Below are 15,916 nucleotides of genomic sequence, written 5' to 3'. Positions count from 1 at the left end.
CAGGGAGATTGCTTCTTCTCAGAAAGCAACATCACGCCTTCTGTCCTTTTCTCTTTTATCACATATTGTATTATATAACTCCACATTTTATATGCTGTGAGTCATTGCAGAATTGCACAGTACTTTGCAAATTCTGACTAAGACAAGCTACATATTCCCCATCTCTGGTTTTACAATTGTTGTTGTGTGCCTTCAAATCATTTCCGACTTACCATAACACTAAGATGAATGTATGTCAATGTTTTCTTGGTGAGATATTTTTATATTTGCTTTCTTCTGAGGCTGAGAATGTGTGACTTGCCTAAGGTCACCCAACATGTTTCCATGGCTGAGTGGGCTACCCTCAACTTCAGAGTCAGAGTTCAACATTCAAATCTTGCTGATTCTCACTGCTTACAATGCAATTTCATGTTTGTGGTCCTTGCCTTAAGGATATTAGTCCAGAAAGAACTCATCATTATTAAAAATGCCCATCATTTTAAAAAAGATCATATTATTTGCCATCTTATGTAGTAACAGGTAGTTTCCATAAACCAATAACCTTTTCTTCTCTTTTCTTTTTGCCAAGCCTGCAGATTTAGATGCCTGGGTAAGCTCTTCTCTCTCAGTATGCATGCATTCCTTTTATCCTATACTTTGTTTGTTCTCATTTTACTAGATGTTGTTGAGTTTATTTGTGCTGCTACTACACAAAAACAATTGCTATTGCTGATCACCACTGCAGGAGTGATTATTTTGGTCATTGCATTTTAGAAGGTGTTTGGCTTTAAATATGTATAAAATCTTCTTCGAGAGACACTTATAACTGCCAAAACTAGTCTGTACTTAATGGATTGACTGACCAAACCCTCAGGTGACTGGATGGATGGAACAAATAAAGATATCTTTAGGACTAGTTGTACAGAACTGTAATAATATTTTTTCTTTCCTTTAACATGAGTAAGAAGAGTTGGAATTCTGAATGAATTATGCCGATAGGAACCAAAGCATGAAACAAAGACTTTGGAACGACTTGGCAGGGATGAGATGTCTGGGATAATAAGTGAGAGCCCTATTAAACAATTCTGAAGGGCAGAAAGCTAACTAATGAAATGCAGTTCTCATTTGTAGTCCTCTCCATTATTTCAGACTTACGTGCCAAGAACTATATTCATGTTTTCTATTGTGCAAGCAGGGAGGCTATTTGCAGAAGGAGTTGGAAACTTGAAAATATCTTGCTTTAAGACAAAATCCTTTCTCTTGTAATTTTAGAAGAAAGTATCTGCCAATTGGATGTAGGTTTGGACTGGTGGCACAGCGGGTTAAATCTTGCTGACCGAAAGGTTGGCGGTTCGAATCTGGGGAGCGAGGTGAGCTCCTGCTGTTAGCCCCAGCTTCTGCAAACCTAGCAGTTTGAAAACATGCATAATTTACTCGCATATGCAATGTTTCCAGAAGAACGACCTGCTCTACAAAATTGACTTCTCTACCGCTCCCTGGATTGTGCAACCCCCCAAACCCAACACTGTGGTCACTGACATGACTCAGGGCAAGTGCTTCAAACCTCATAGTACTCCCTCTGACAAAGAAGGCAGGAAACTGGACTCCATGGGCAAGAAGGTGCACAGACACCCAATTGAAGCAAATACAAGAAGTCAGGCAAGCGGCCCATAAATTCAGCTACACAACGCAGCAGCCCTCCTACGTCTTAGGTCAGTGGACACCCTCTACTACCTACAACTGTAGGCCCTACCCGCCTAGCAGCAGGCCTTTTCCTCAGGCCTCCCTCGCCCAGCCTTCCAGACAACAGCAACCAACTAGACCCCACTTGCAGTGTAAACCCTGATTTCAGGGGAGGGGTAGGTGCCAGCTTTAATGCGGTCCCACCCCCGTCTCTCTCAACCCTGCCCTCACACTCACAGCATGTGCCCCCCCTTACGGCATGATGTTGCCCTTCCATTTTTGTTAGATTTTGATGCCCTAGTATGGCACCAGCTTATACCCCGGGGTACATTTTCCGTTTGGTTCGTGGTTAGCATCCTTCTTTCCGGTCTGGCAGGTAATCACCAATGACCAGTGGGTTTTGGATGTCGTCCGACGGGGCTACTCCATTGATTTTCTTGCGCTACCGACTACAGGTTTTGTAAAACCTACTCACCCTTCACAGGGCTTATGGGATGAGATACATTCCTTATTAATGAAGGAAGCAATTGTCCTTCTCCACCCTGCTCTTTTTTCATCAGCCTTTTTTCTTGTTATTTTCTGGTCGCCAAGAAGGGGGGGAGGCCAACGAGCCATCCTGGACCCTCGCGCCCTTAACACTTATGTTTACTCCCTCACCTTTCGGATGGTGACTCTGTCCACCATCCTCCCCCTCATCCCTTCGGAGGCGTGGTTTGCGACACCTACTTCCACGTCGCCATCTCCTGCCCTCACCACCAGTTACTCTTCTTTCATGATAGGTCACCAAGACTTCCCCTTTCGGGTCCTCCCCTTCGGGATCTCAACCGCTCCTAGGGTCTTCACAAAGGGCATGGAAGCAGTGATGGCTTCCTGTGCACTCATGTCATTACCGTGTTTTTGTACATAGACAACTGGCCTCTCCTAGCCCTTTCCCGCCAGTCCCTTCTTAATGACATCCATTTCACTCTTTCACTTCTACAGGACCTGGGCCTCATAGTGAATCATACCAAATCCAGGCTCACCCCCACAAGAAACATACAAGAAACAAGAAACATACAAGAAGCCCCCACAAGAAACATACAATTCATTGGGGCTCTTCTCGACTCCACGTCCCGCACTGCCTTCCTCCTCAAGGACCACTTCAGAGCACTCCGCGCATCCATCCTTACCACCAGGCACCAGCCGTCGGTCCCTGTGTTCCATCTCCAGTCCATCCTCGGACACATGGCATCCACCATGGCTGTGAACCCCTTTGCTCATCTTCGCATGCACCCCCTCCAGTCCTGGTTCCTGCACCACTTCGACCCCCTCTGCGACGCTCTGGTGACCCGCCTCGTCCTCCCAAAACATATCCACCGTTCCCTCCACTGGTGGCTTCTCCACTTGACAGTGTGCACTGGCATGCCCTTCCTGCCCCGAGACCTGTCTCGCATTCTCACCACAGATGTCACCCTGACGGGCTGGGAGGCTTATACTACCCCACCACTCAACTCAGGACCTCTGGTCACCCACCAAGTGGCAATACCACATCAGTCTGCTGGAGGTGCTTGCCCTCTTCAAGGCCCTCAAGATGTTCCGTGACGTCTTGTCCCACCACACTATTCAGGTCTGCATGGACAACACCACTGTGGTCAGGTATGTCAACAAACGGAAGTACATGGTCCCGCTCCCTCCTTGCACTCACCCTCGCCATCTGGGATTGGTGCATCGACAACAACATCCACATCGTGGTGGTCCATGTCCCTGGCAAGTCCATTGACCGAGCCGACTTCCTGAGCAGGTCATCCGCCACCGGGCATGAATGTTCCCTTCACCTGGATGTCGCCACATCCCTCTTCCACCTCTGGGCCATCCCTATGATAGACCTTTTCACCACCAAGGACAACACCAATGCAGCCTCTTCTGCTCCTGAGGAGCAATGCCGACTCGAGACGCCTGCCTCGGCGATGCCTTCCTCTTCAGGGCCCAAAAGTCATCTCCAAACTACCATGACCAAGCGGATGCCATCGTAGTGGCTCCCTGGTGTCCCTGCCAACCCTGGTTCCTCCTGTTGGCCCACATATCGGCCAGGCACCACCTCTCTCTACCAACTCACCCGGACCTCTTGACCACGTCCCACGGGACGGTCCGCCACCTGGACATTCACTAGCTCTGCCTCACCGCCTGGAGGATCCAACTGCGGAACTCTCCACAGCGGTCCTAGACATTATAGCTGCTGCCACAGGCCGTCCACACAATGGTCTTATGACCATTAATGAACAATGTTCTTTGTCTTTGCCCAGAACTGTTGTACGGATCCTCTCACAGCCCCCACTCCCGTCCTTTTCGACTTCCTTGCCTCCCTGGCGCACAAGGGTCTTGCCCGTGCTTCACTCAAGTGCTATTTGGTGATCATTGCTGCATATAGGAAATGCCACTGCCGCCCCTCCCCCTTCCAGGACCGATTAGTACAATTGTTTCTCCAAGGCTACGCCCCGCCTCCTCCCACCCCTCGCATGGGACCTCCGCCCCATCCTTTCAACTCTCACCAAACCCCCGTTTGAACCATTGTCCTCTGCCGACCTCTCCCACCCTTCCTGGAAGACAGCATTCCTCCTAGTCATCACTACTGCTCGCTGGGCGAGCGAACTCTGTGCCCTCCGCGCTGATGCACGCTACATCCGATTCCACAAGGAGAAAGTCATCCTACGTACGGACATCTCTTTCCTGTCAAAGGTTTCCTCCCTCTTCCGCGCTGCCCAGGACACAGTCTTCCTGGTGTTCTTCCAGGGCCCCTCATCCCCTCTTGAGTGTGCCCTCCATCTCCTCGATGTCCGCAGGGCAGTCCTCTACTACCTAGACCGCACCAGGGCCTTCAGGAAGTCTCCCCGTCCTCTCCTCCAGTACAGGCCGGACACTAGGGGTAATCCACTCTCTCCACAACGACTGGGGGCGTGGGTCCTCGTGGCCATATGCCTCGTCTACCACCTGGCAAGCAAGGACCCTCCAGCAGGCCTCAAGGCTCACTCCACCCGAGCCGCGCGACCTCCACCGCCTTCTCCCAGGGCGTCCCACTTGACGATATCTGCAAGGCGGCCATGTGGACTTCCCCGCTGACGTTCATCTAACATTACAAGATTGACCTTCTATTGAAGCACCACCTGACTTTTGGGAGAGCAGTATTCTTCTCGGCCCTGGCATGACGCCCACCATCCTGGGTAAGTGACTTTTTAATCTACCATATGTGTGCATTCCACAGAGACTACGAGAACTAAACTATGGTTGCTTACCTGTAATCGTGGTTCTTCGAGTGGTCATCTGTGGAACCCACACATCCCCGCCCGTCCTCCCCACATTGCTCATACCTTTTCTGCCTTCTTCGACGGGGAACTGGCGTTGAGCACATGGGCAGGAAAAGAAGGGGCAGGGCCATACTCAAACTAGTTACTAATAAGAACTTTCGGAACTGCAGCACATAGGCACCAGAGTACCATATGTGTGGATTCCACAGATGACCACTCAACGAACCACGGTTACAAGTAACCAACCATAGTTTAGCACTTGGGTAGAAGACTTCAGCAAATTCCAGGTGCCGTAGTAGACTACATTTCAGAGGAAGGAACTGGCAAAACTCCCTTTGAACATTCCTTGCCAAAGGGAACATGAAATTCATGGGGCTGCCATAAGGCAACAAACATTTTAAAGGCAAACATGTGTATAAAGAGTAAATGAATAACTTAATGAGCGTTAATTTCTTTTATCCTGGAAACAGTTGTCTCTATATGTTTGTGTGTATTGATCTGTATATCTGCTAAAGACATTAGTATTTAGACAGTCTAGCTGCTCAGGAGCAGCACTTCATGTCTTTTGTCCAAAAGTTCTGTATTATTTTCAATGAAGGCCAAACTGACTCAGGTTGGGTATACCTACCTTAAGGCACCACATCCTGCCTTATTTCATTTTTGTGTCTATATTTATATGTTTGTCTTTTGAAAAAAAATGCTTCGATAATGGATGGTCAAGCCATAATAAAAACACAGCATATTTGCCAGGCACCAGTATACTGTGGCAAACATGGAAACATTTTGAGATAAGGTCCTTCTTTTGGTGGAGGGCCTCTAATACTCTCGTCCTCTCTTTGTTTCTGCTTTTGCATTGTCATGGAGTGAGGAATCTGGATTTATTTTCAGTGCCTGCATAAACCTTTGAAATCTTGGTTTTGTCCACTCAGTATAGAGGCCTGTAGCTAGTTTATATTGCTAGTGAAATATGCCTTTCATGGCATGACCCACTAATTTTGGCATCACACAGGAAGTAGAAATCATTTATACTTTTTGCCAAATGATCTGTAAAAGTGCGACTCTAGTTTTGGGCCACTTACTGAAGAAAACAACATTCAGTTGGGCTCCTGTCTCCTGTAAGATCTGCAAACAACACAAAAAAACCTCTGGTTAGAGAATTGGTTGTCAAATTGTTTTAATTCTAGACAGATGTAAGTGTCCAGATATAATATCTGGAGTTCATTTTAAATAATTTCTAATGTACGAAATGTTCACCCATGTATTTCTGTCACTCCCATTATCTAGAAATAATATATGTGTCCTCTTATCTATATATCTGTTTCGCTGAAGAGGTAAATATTGTCATCTAGCTGATGAACACTTTAATAAATGGCACATAGCTGGCCATTAATTTTGTGGGTGTTTAGAAGCATTATCTTCCCAATCACTTGCACCTTCCAGCTATGAAATCTAAGACAATGGAGTACAGTATGTGAAGTCCTCTTAGGTCAGACTGATACATTTCTGTTTGGGAGAAGAAGATGATAAGAGCTGATCTTGGAGGCGCAGAATGCCTTTGACTTAAGGACTCTTCTTTCTTTAGCATGGAATTGCAGCCCATCGCATTAATCCTCATTGAATCCCCATTGTTAACAGGAATAATGGCTGCAGTTTGTGTTATGGAATTGACTTGCCTTGATCTTTATGTGGGCCACAAGAGTGATTAATGTGCTGATTTTGAAGATGCAGGCAGTACAGAATTATTCGGATGATAACATTAATTGGTTAAATTAAATTCATAGGAATGCGTAACAAACCTTTGAGCTCACAGTACTTTCAGGAGAAAGAAAGGAGAGCTCTGTGAAGCTTTCAAAGTGGGCATATGATTGCTTCTGTGCTTCAGTTTTAGGACCCCCAAATTTCCTTACTGTAAATTTAAAATGTCTCAGACCTCTTGGTCTTTCTGAGACAAAAGGTTAAACACTGGATAGGGGATTGTTACTACTTGTTGGGCAATTGAATGCGGTAAAGGAATCACAAGTCTTGCCTCAGTTCATCTCTTTTTGGATCTTAAATACATCAGTCAATTCCTCCCTGTTTCCTATTGTTGATAGCTGCTTCTGAGCATCTTGTTAATTTTCTTCTCAATTTGTGATAATTATGGTATGTGTGGAACGGCAGATTCAGGGAATGTATAAGCAACGATCAGTAAGCTTGGTTGTTAGGAAAAAGGTTAGAAATAGTGCTTTCCACTTCCACCATAGGAGTTTGGGCCTGGTAGACTCCTGGAAAGTTTTCTCAGCCAAGTGGAATTTCTCACACTGTGTAATGTATAAGTTAAAAGTGTCGAATACATAATATTCATGTCCCCATTTGGCCTTATAAACACAAACGTGAACAGAACTGCAACTCACAGACTTTTAAATAAAAAGCAGGCTATAACATTTCTCTATCAAATTATCAATTTTTTTCTGCTGGCATAAGCATTTTTCATGAAAAATATTTCTGAAACTTTGTTGGCTACCTGTGGTGTCCGTACTCTCTGAAATTATAATTTCTGCTGCAGTCAGTTTGTTCTGGGACATCACAGGCTTCTGACTTTAGTACGGAATAAGTATCATGGTAGAGGGAGCTCTTATTAGACATCCTGTATGCATACAAAAAGTCCCTGGTTGCCTAACCCAGTTTTGTAATGTTTGATATGGTGAATTTTTCAAATGACACCCTCTCTAGCTGTATCATACATATTTTAAGCATCACAACAAAAACAACAACATCATGTATTTTCCTTCTGAAGAATAACAGCTGACGGCAAAGTAAAAAACAAAAATAATATTTTTAAGCTGAGCAGAGTGTCTTGCAGTTAATTTCCCTTTCTTCCGTAGCCTTCCCACAAGGAGCATTTTAAAATGAGCAAGTTATTGTGAACAAGTCTGTAAGTAAAAACTCCCCTTCTAATGTAAACCATACTATGGGCTGGTGAGAAGACTGTTCAAGAGGTATTGTCAGCAGAGTGGTGTTAATGCTCCCATCCTTCCAGATTTTTTTTATTTTAGATACCCATGTCTCTGGAAGGGAAACTTTGCAAATGATGGTAAATATTGAAGAGAGATCCGCCTAGTCAAAGCCATGGTATTCCCTGTAGTAACCTACGGATGTGAGAGCTGGACCTTAGGGAAGGCTGAGCGAAGGAAGATCGATGCTTTTGAGCTGTGGTGCTGGAGGAAAGTTCTGAGAGTGCCTTGGACTGTGAGAAGATCCAACCAGTCCATCCTCCAGGAAATAAAGCCCGACTGCTCACTGGAGGGAAGGATACTAGAGACAAAGTTGAAGTACTTTGGCCACATCATGAGGAGACAGGAAAGCCTAGAGAAGACAATTATGCTGGGGAAAGTGGAAGGAAAAAGGAAGAGGGGCCGACCAAGGGCAAGAGGAATGGATGGCATCCTTGAAGTGACTGTACTGACCTTGAAGGAGCTGGGGGTGGTGACGGCCGACAGGGAGCTCTGGCGTGGACTGGTCCATGAGGTCACGAAGAGTCGGAGACGACTGAACGAGTGAACAACAACAACATTGAGGAGAGGCTGTGATTATTATGTAGGGAAGACATTTTTTCTCATGCCATGGGAAGACATGTGATGAACCAACCCCCTTACCACACTAGTAGAAACAATGAAACATATAGGTTCTTGTGGGTTTTTTCGGGCTATAGAGCCATGTTCTAGAGGCATTTCTCCTGACGTTTCGCCTGCATCTATGGCAAGCATCCTCAGAGGTTGAGAAGGTCTGTTGGAAGTAGGAAAAATGGGTTTATATATCTGTGAAATGGCTGGGGTGGGGCAAGGAGCTCTTCCCTGCTGCAGTTAGGTGTGAATGTTTAGCTGATCACCTTCATTAGCATTTGAAAGCCTGCCTGAGTCTGGGAAAATCTGTTGCTGGGAGGTGTTAATCTGTGCCTGGTTTTTTCCTCTCTGTTGTTTAGCTGTTATAATTTTAGTGTTTTTTAATACTGGTAGCCAGATTTTGTTCATTTTCATGGTCTCTTCCTTTCTGTTGAAATTGTCCACATGCTTGTGGATTTCAATGGCTTCTCTGTGTAGTCTGACATGGTGGCTGTTGGTGTGGTCCAGCATTTCTGTGTTCTCAAATAATATGCTGTGTCCAGGCTGGTTCATCAGGTGCTCTGCTATGGCTGACTTCTCTGGTTGAAGTAGTCTGCAGTGCCTTTCATGTTCCTTGATGCGTGTCTGGACAAGCATGTGGACAATTTCAACAGAAAGGAAGAGACCATGAAAATGAACAAAATCTGGCTACCAGTATTAAAAAACTCTAAAATTATAACAGCTAAACAACAGAGAGGAAAAAACCAGGCACAGATTAACACCTCCCAGCAACAGATTTTCCCAGACTCAGGCAGGCTTTCAAATGCTAATGAAGGTGATCAGCTAAACATTCACACCTAACTGCAGCAGGGAAGAGCTCCTTGCCCCACCCCAGCCATTCCACAGATATATAAACCCATTTTTCCTACTTCCAACAGACCTTCTCAACCTCTGAGGATGCTTGCCATAGATGCAGGCGAAACGTCAGGAGAAATGCCTCTAGAACATGGCTCTATAGCCCGAAAAAACCCACAAGAACCTAGTGATTCCAGCCATGAAAGCCTTCGACAATACAATGAAACATATGTTGCTTACTGATCAGTAACAGAAGTATAAAATTACTGTCTGCTAAACCAGATGTTCTTGGAATCCTATCAGTCCTAGCCACCATATTCAATGTTGAGGGATGATGGGAGTTGGCTTCCAGTATCTGGCAGCTCAGCCATCCCCATGATTGTACTATATTATAATTCCTATGTCAGGGCATACCTTTTATTTACATCTGTCTGGAATTAGATGCCAGAAGAAACTGCCTTTACTTCTGTCTGTGTTATTTGTCTTTGTTAAGTGTATAATCAGCATTGAATGTTTGCTGTATGTCTGTATTCTGTAAAGCCACTCTGAACCTCCTTCTGGGTGAGAAGGGTGGGATGTAAATATTGCAAATAAATAAATAATCAGTTTGCTTGATTTAAATTGGAAACTGGTGGGATTTAAACATCATTTTGCTGTAGTAAGAATTTTCTAGTTTGATTTTAATTGGCTTTAGAAGGTTTTGCTGCCTAAGTTAGCCAGCATAGAAGTAATCAAATGGCATACTATGGCTCTATCTGGTGCTTTTTTAAACAAACTTTTTTAGCAAGCTTATGTTGATTGCATTGTCCTATGTATATGGAGGGAGACTGGGTGAATCTGATACTAGCAGAAATACGATACAATGTGAGCTTGTGGTCCTTTTCTTTTACATGTTCAGAATTCTGCATGATGAAAGGGTTTTTACCAAAACTGACAATTTGCCTGCTGAAATACCTGTCATTTGTGATACCACGTGTCTCACTAGAGAGAAGGGAAAAGAAAACTATTGACCCCTGGTATTTTCAGATGGTGGCTGTCATCCTCTTAACGAGTTACAATAGGATATTTATTATTTCATTTTGCTTCCCACATTGTAGCAACTCTACCTGGTGAGCAGTGTAGAACAAGGCTGGATCGGGGCAGCTGTGGCCTAGAGCAGTTCCAAAAGAAGGGCCCTATGGGGTACCTATGGAAGCTCTCTTGTTGGAAACTTCATTTTTTCCTGCTGAGGAACCAGGATTATTGATTATTATAGACCAAGATGAGCCCCCCTAGGACCAGAGATGTCCCTGCTGATGTCTGCATCCCAGCTGGTATGACTGAGGTTGGGATCTCAGAGGCAGGAGCACCAGTGTACCTGTCTTTTCCTGTCGTGCTACTCCTGGGAAATGTGAATGGGATGAGGACCAAATGTTACTAAACCTTGGAGATATCAATGGAAAAGACATTTTCAAGGGTTTGTCCACAGGGCCATTTCTCTCTTGACAGTATCACATGCAGCACAGAGTCCTTCACCATTTTCTCTAGTTGCCCCATTGATAGTCCAGCCTTATAGTAAAGACATGCAATCAGTCCAAGTGAGAAGATCTCAGACTTTTGCCAGCCACTTCATGATAATGGTACTAAATAGTATTATAAAACCATTCTTCTACAAAAAGAGCTTTTTGCTATTTTTCTTGCCAGCAGCTTGGTGTCGTGTGGCAGATTGGAACTGTTTCCTTTTTGCCCTTTTCGTCTCCATGCATCTCCCCTTTGCATTCCTGCTTTGGCCTTCTCCTCCATTAACACCCTATTTTGTATTTTCTCCTAGTCCAAGGAGCTGCAGTGGAAGGATGAGGAGCTGAAGCGCAGAGACACCTTCTATAAGGACCAGTTGGCCCACATTGAAAAGAAGGTGAGACTGTTACTTGAAGTGGCTGAATGCTAACAGGATCAGACTTCAATCCGAATGGATCAGGAGAGAAGAGAAATGTGAGCCATTGTGCTGAAACTTGGAACTGTCAGGCCCTATTATGTATCCCTTGAGTCTCTCCTCCCCATCACACACGGTTAAACAGCTTCACAAGCCAAACCTTTTAAACAACTTGCATTTAAAAGATAATTGGTTTTTAACTGGATGAATTTTTTTAAATGCTGGTTTATAATTCAGTGTCCACCCCATCCCCCACACCTCTGTGGGACTTGGTTGAAAGCAAAGTTACCTTTTAAAAATTCCCTTTGTTAAGAAAATCCGTAGCTTGAAAAAACTGTGAAAGTAACCTCAGATCATTTTATACATATGAATTAAAGTTGTTATTATTAATTTATCTCAGGGGAAACCAACGGATCAAAGTGTGTTGCTGCAAACTGCTGCCTGCTCCTTTGCTAGATAAGCCTTTGAAATGAACATGATTTAAAGAGATACCATCAAGCATCTTTTCAGCCTGAAATGACCTTTGGAAATCCATTTAGGGATTTGAATCCCTCCCTTGAATGTGGCGTTTGCTTCTCTGTTTAATTGTTTACCATGATGAGGTTTTAAATATTAATGGCATAAGAATTGGAACAACCAGACTATTCCTTAGAAACTAATGTGCTCCTTTCACTTCCTGGCTAAATGAAGCAATGTTCACAGAAGCTTTTGTTTCTAGTTCTTTGACTTAGTTTTTAATAAATGTGTGAAGAATAATACCTCACAACTTTCAAGCAATTAAACCTCTTGACAGGGTTTGTGCACCTGATTCCTAGAGATATCACTGCATTTGTTTGAGGGGGGTGGAATTTGAGGAGAGTGGCTTTTAAGCTATAGGTTTTGGTCCATGCTTACTTACCAGGGGCATATGGTTCAATCTAATGGGAGTTACAGGTTGGAAGTGTTGAAGGTCAAACCCTCCTTGCTTTAAATCAAGCCTAAAGTAAATGGAAGTGTTTATGATTAATTGCTACCCTCTCACATCTTGGTGTGTTGCCTCTCAGTTTACAGGGTGGAGACAGCAGCCCAATCTGGCAAAAACAGGAAGAGCATCACAAAATGATGTCACTGGCCAACACATGTTTTGGTGCCTTAAATGTTAGTCCTGTTTCTGGGCATATTTGACCTGCTGATTCCTAAAATTGTATCTGTTTTCTCCTATCAACTCCAGTTTTTGAGATACATAATATATGCCACCTACCAATTGATCTGCTCACCCATCGAGGACCATGATAACTATATCTAATATACTAGAGCTGTTGTGGCCCTTCCAATGCAATTTTCTCAACTAGCATCCCAAATAATCCAAGGAACAGGCCTAAAAAATCAAGTCACCAATGATTTTATTTTGTTTGACTGTGTTATCTGAACCATTTATGGGTGATTTTTTTAATGCTGGTTTTTGCGGGTGTTTTTAAAAAAATAAATACATAAACATGTTTCTATGAGGACAGTAGGATATGTACAGTGGTTTTAACTACCACCATATTAGAAGAACGGCTACCACCATATTAGAAGAATGCATTTAGCTTTAAGGTTATAGCTCAATGCTAGAGCTGCAGAAAGTCAAAGATTTAGTCCCCTGCACTTCTGGTTAAAAGGTTCACAGAGTAGTAGGTTATGGGAAAGAGATCCCTCAGTGACAATGGAAGGTTGCTACCAGTAAGAAGTGTGGTGGGTGTTTTTTTTTTTTGGGGGGGGGGGGTTGTGTGTGTGTGTGTTTGTTTATTTGTTTGCAATTTCTTGCCGTCACGCTATTTTGTTTTAATTTTTCTCTCGAGATTTGTGTTCCTAATGTGGAAATAACTTGGAATATTTATGAATAGTATGACCTTTATATCCACAGAACCAGTATTCCATGGTTTCACTTAGTCACTTAGGTCTTCCTCTACAGGCTGAACCCTCTTCTCAATACCACAGCTCTGGTAATGATAACTGAAATAATAATAATTGACTAAGATGAATTGAAAGTAATAGGGTTCACTATAATCTATGGTTTCATATCCATTAGAAATTCAGTCACATATCCCCTGTTGATATGGGGATCATACTCTATGCAATGGGATATTCAGGAAGTGTGTTGAGGACTGTCATTTCCCCATAGAATCATTGCTTTTTTTTTTGTATAGTTGTTCCCCTGAGGATAGCTATCCTATCTTTACTGTTCCCAGTTGTGTTTTTTAGCTTCCTTTTCAAATTGAAATCTGCGATCCTACAGGGAGTAAATCCCGTTGTGTGGCTTAGCTTTGAGGAAACATGCATAGGACTGGCTTGTAAAGAGGCTTTTAAATAAGATTATTTTTATATAAACAACAAAGCTTCATCCTGAAGTGGATACAGAAAACCATCAGTCTCACTGCATGTTGTTGATAGATATTTGGTTTACTCCCCCAACCCCCCGCCCCCAAGCATTCTTTGCACACTGGCAAGTCAATATTAAGGGCAGATTCTGTTTCCACACTTTATGGCATTAGATAGTTTTCTGACCCTTAAACACCAGCATTTTTCTCGTAATAAAATAGAAGAATGTCTTCAACTGTTATAAAATGAGTCTAGATTAGAGATAGAGGTGGAGGGGGCCGGCAGAAGAGAGAAATGTACTAGAAACAGTGTAATAAAGCCTAATTGTATTAGTTTTGAAAAAGATTTTCGATCTTCTTCATGGATAATTTTATTCCTATAATGGTTGGAGAGATGGAAAACACAGCACTGAACAATCTTTTATATTAGCTACTGCTTTTATAGAACTCTTCTTTCATTTGTTCTTGACTTTTTCGCTTCTGTAGTTACTGTTTTAGAACTTATAAATCCTTTAAAAAAAAGGTTGAATGAGAGACAAGTTGAAGGGGAAACTTCTGCACAGCTGTTGTTTGGCTAGATTGTCACGGATGGATGTCCTGGAATTAGGAAGCCACGCTCTTTGGGCATTTAGGAAAGGCTGGGTGGGTGTGAATGGCAAGATGGTGATTCAGAGCAGAAATAAGAGGCCAAAATCCTCCTTGAAGGAAACAGTCTTACCCTTACCCATCTGTGCTTTTTCCATTTTTCTTTTATAAAGGCATGGATTTGGTTCGGTCCTTGGCCTCATGGATTATCAATGTTGTCCTCCAGATGTAAAATGCAAGTCTTATTGATTCCAGTGGACATTATTTTGACATAAGTCATGGCTGATGAGGCTGTTGAAACATTGCTTTTTCTCCAGCATGCTTCTTTCTTTACTACATGTACTAAACGCCTCATAAAATAAAACCTATAGGCACAGTACAGTTCAATTAAAAGAATAATAAACAACAAAAATGCAATAGATCAATAAAATGTGATATTCCATAAAACTACGGTCCTTAACTATTTTAGTGAATGTATGAAAGATAGAGCAGGCAGTTGAAGAACAATTTTCCCATCCTTTTTCTTCCTTTCTCATAGCTGACGTAGGATGGCATAAGAAATCTATTTTTCCTTATCGTCTCCATATCTGAAAGGCCACACAGATGTAGACTCCAGTTTGCATTTCTGTACACAATCCAGCCTAATTTAACCTCACAAAAATTACCTGGATGACTAAGTCACCCATGACTGCTGACTGATCAATTTCAGTTTCTTCCCTGGAGCTGCCCAACCTCCTAGAGGATTCTCTATCTGTGGAACAGACTTCATTGATCTTTGCCTGAGTAGCCAAGAGGCAAAACATCAGCCAAGAAGTTGTGCCAAGAAAGCCTGGGGATGCCTCTTCTGAAAGCTGCTTTGGTGTCTTACTCTAAGGATCTTCATAATTTAGTTACATAATGGTTTGTTTGTTCACTTAAAAAAAAAGGCCAATAGCTATTCCTGAACTCCTCTTATCTAGATTTTTAAAAATAAAAATATTGAACTGGAACTGGAACCTGCATGTTGGCTATGCTAACCATTTTGTTGGTATGTTTGGAAGATACTCTGAAAAGAGCTAGACCTTTCTCCATATGGGCCTGCATTTTCATGTATCCAGGATATGACAGTTGTCAAATGGGTGAGTATAACTACATCATCTCACATGTTTGGAAATGCAGACATACCTATCTGTTACCAATTCCATCTACTTTCCTGTGCCATCCTTGTGATTTTTGTGCTTCTTCTGCCTTTTGCTGATTCTCAGTGCCGATGGCCAGTGGGCATTGGCTTCCTTTTGAGGGACTTGAATCACAGTGTGAATTTACAATGCCTTGCTTCATTGATCTGCCTGCCTCTGTGTCAGGGATGAGAATCTTTGTTGCCAGCTGAGGTATTTGCTTGATGGACGCCTCCAATGGTCTTCATATGGCAAGAGCTTTCAAGAACAGATATCATCTAGTTGCCTATCCCTCCAAAGCCCACTTGCTGCTAGCCAGACTGTGCTACATACAAAAAAGCAGACATACTGCAGAGATGTGCCTGCTGAGAAGTGATGCTAGAGAGACTGATCTTGCCTTGTCAGTGGAAGGATTTTATCTGGAAGCATCTCATATTATGGATAATGTACAATTGTGTGTCCATAGAGAGAATTCTTTTGTGACTCTGCTCAGAAAATAAGCCTGTATTTCTAAAGCTGTTGGATCAAAACCCTTTGTTTGTGT

General features: G+C 43.1%; 1 protein-coding gene across 3 annotated transcripts in view; it reads left to right on the top strand.

The window, feature by feature from the left end:
* CHCHD6 (coiled-coil-helix-coiled-coil-helix domain containing 6) overlaps window positions 1-15,916 on the top strand; it is a 238,841-nt gene that overhangs the window by 77,903 nt on the left and 145,022 nt on the right. For 2 of the 3 annotated variants that reach the window (XM_060766197.2, XM_060766195.2), the window contains exons 5-6: window positions 569-589; window positions 11,190-11,273. In XM_060766197.2, coding sequence (XP_060622180.2) covers window positions 569-589; window positions 11,190-11,273 — 105 coding nt within the window. The remainder of the gene's footprint in view (window positions 1-568; window positions 590-11,189; window positions 11,274-15,916) is intronic. The other variant, XM_060766196.2, reaches the window with a different exon arrangement.

Source organism: Anolis sagrei, chromosome 2 (genome assembly GCF_037176765.1).
Source record: "Anolis sagrei isolate rAnoSag1 chromosome 2, rAnoSag1.mat, whole genome shotgun sequence".
Lineage (NCBI taxonomy): Eukaryota > Metazoa > Chordata > Lepidosauria > Squamata > Dactyloidae > Anolis > Anolis sagrei.
This window is presented reverse-complemented; position numbering and strand designations above follow the sequence as displayed.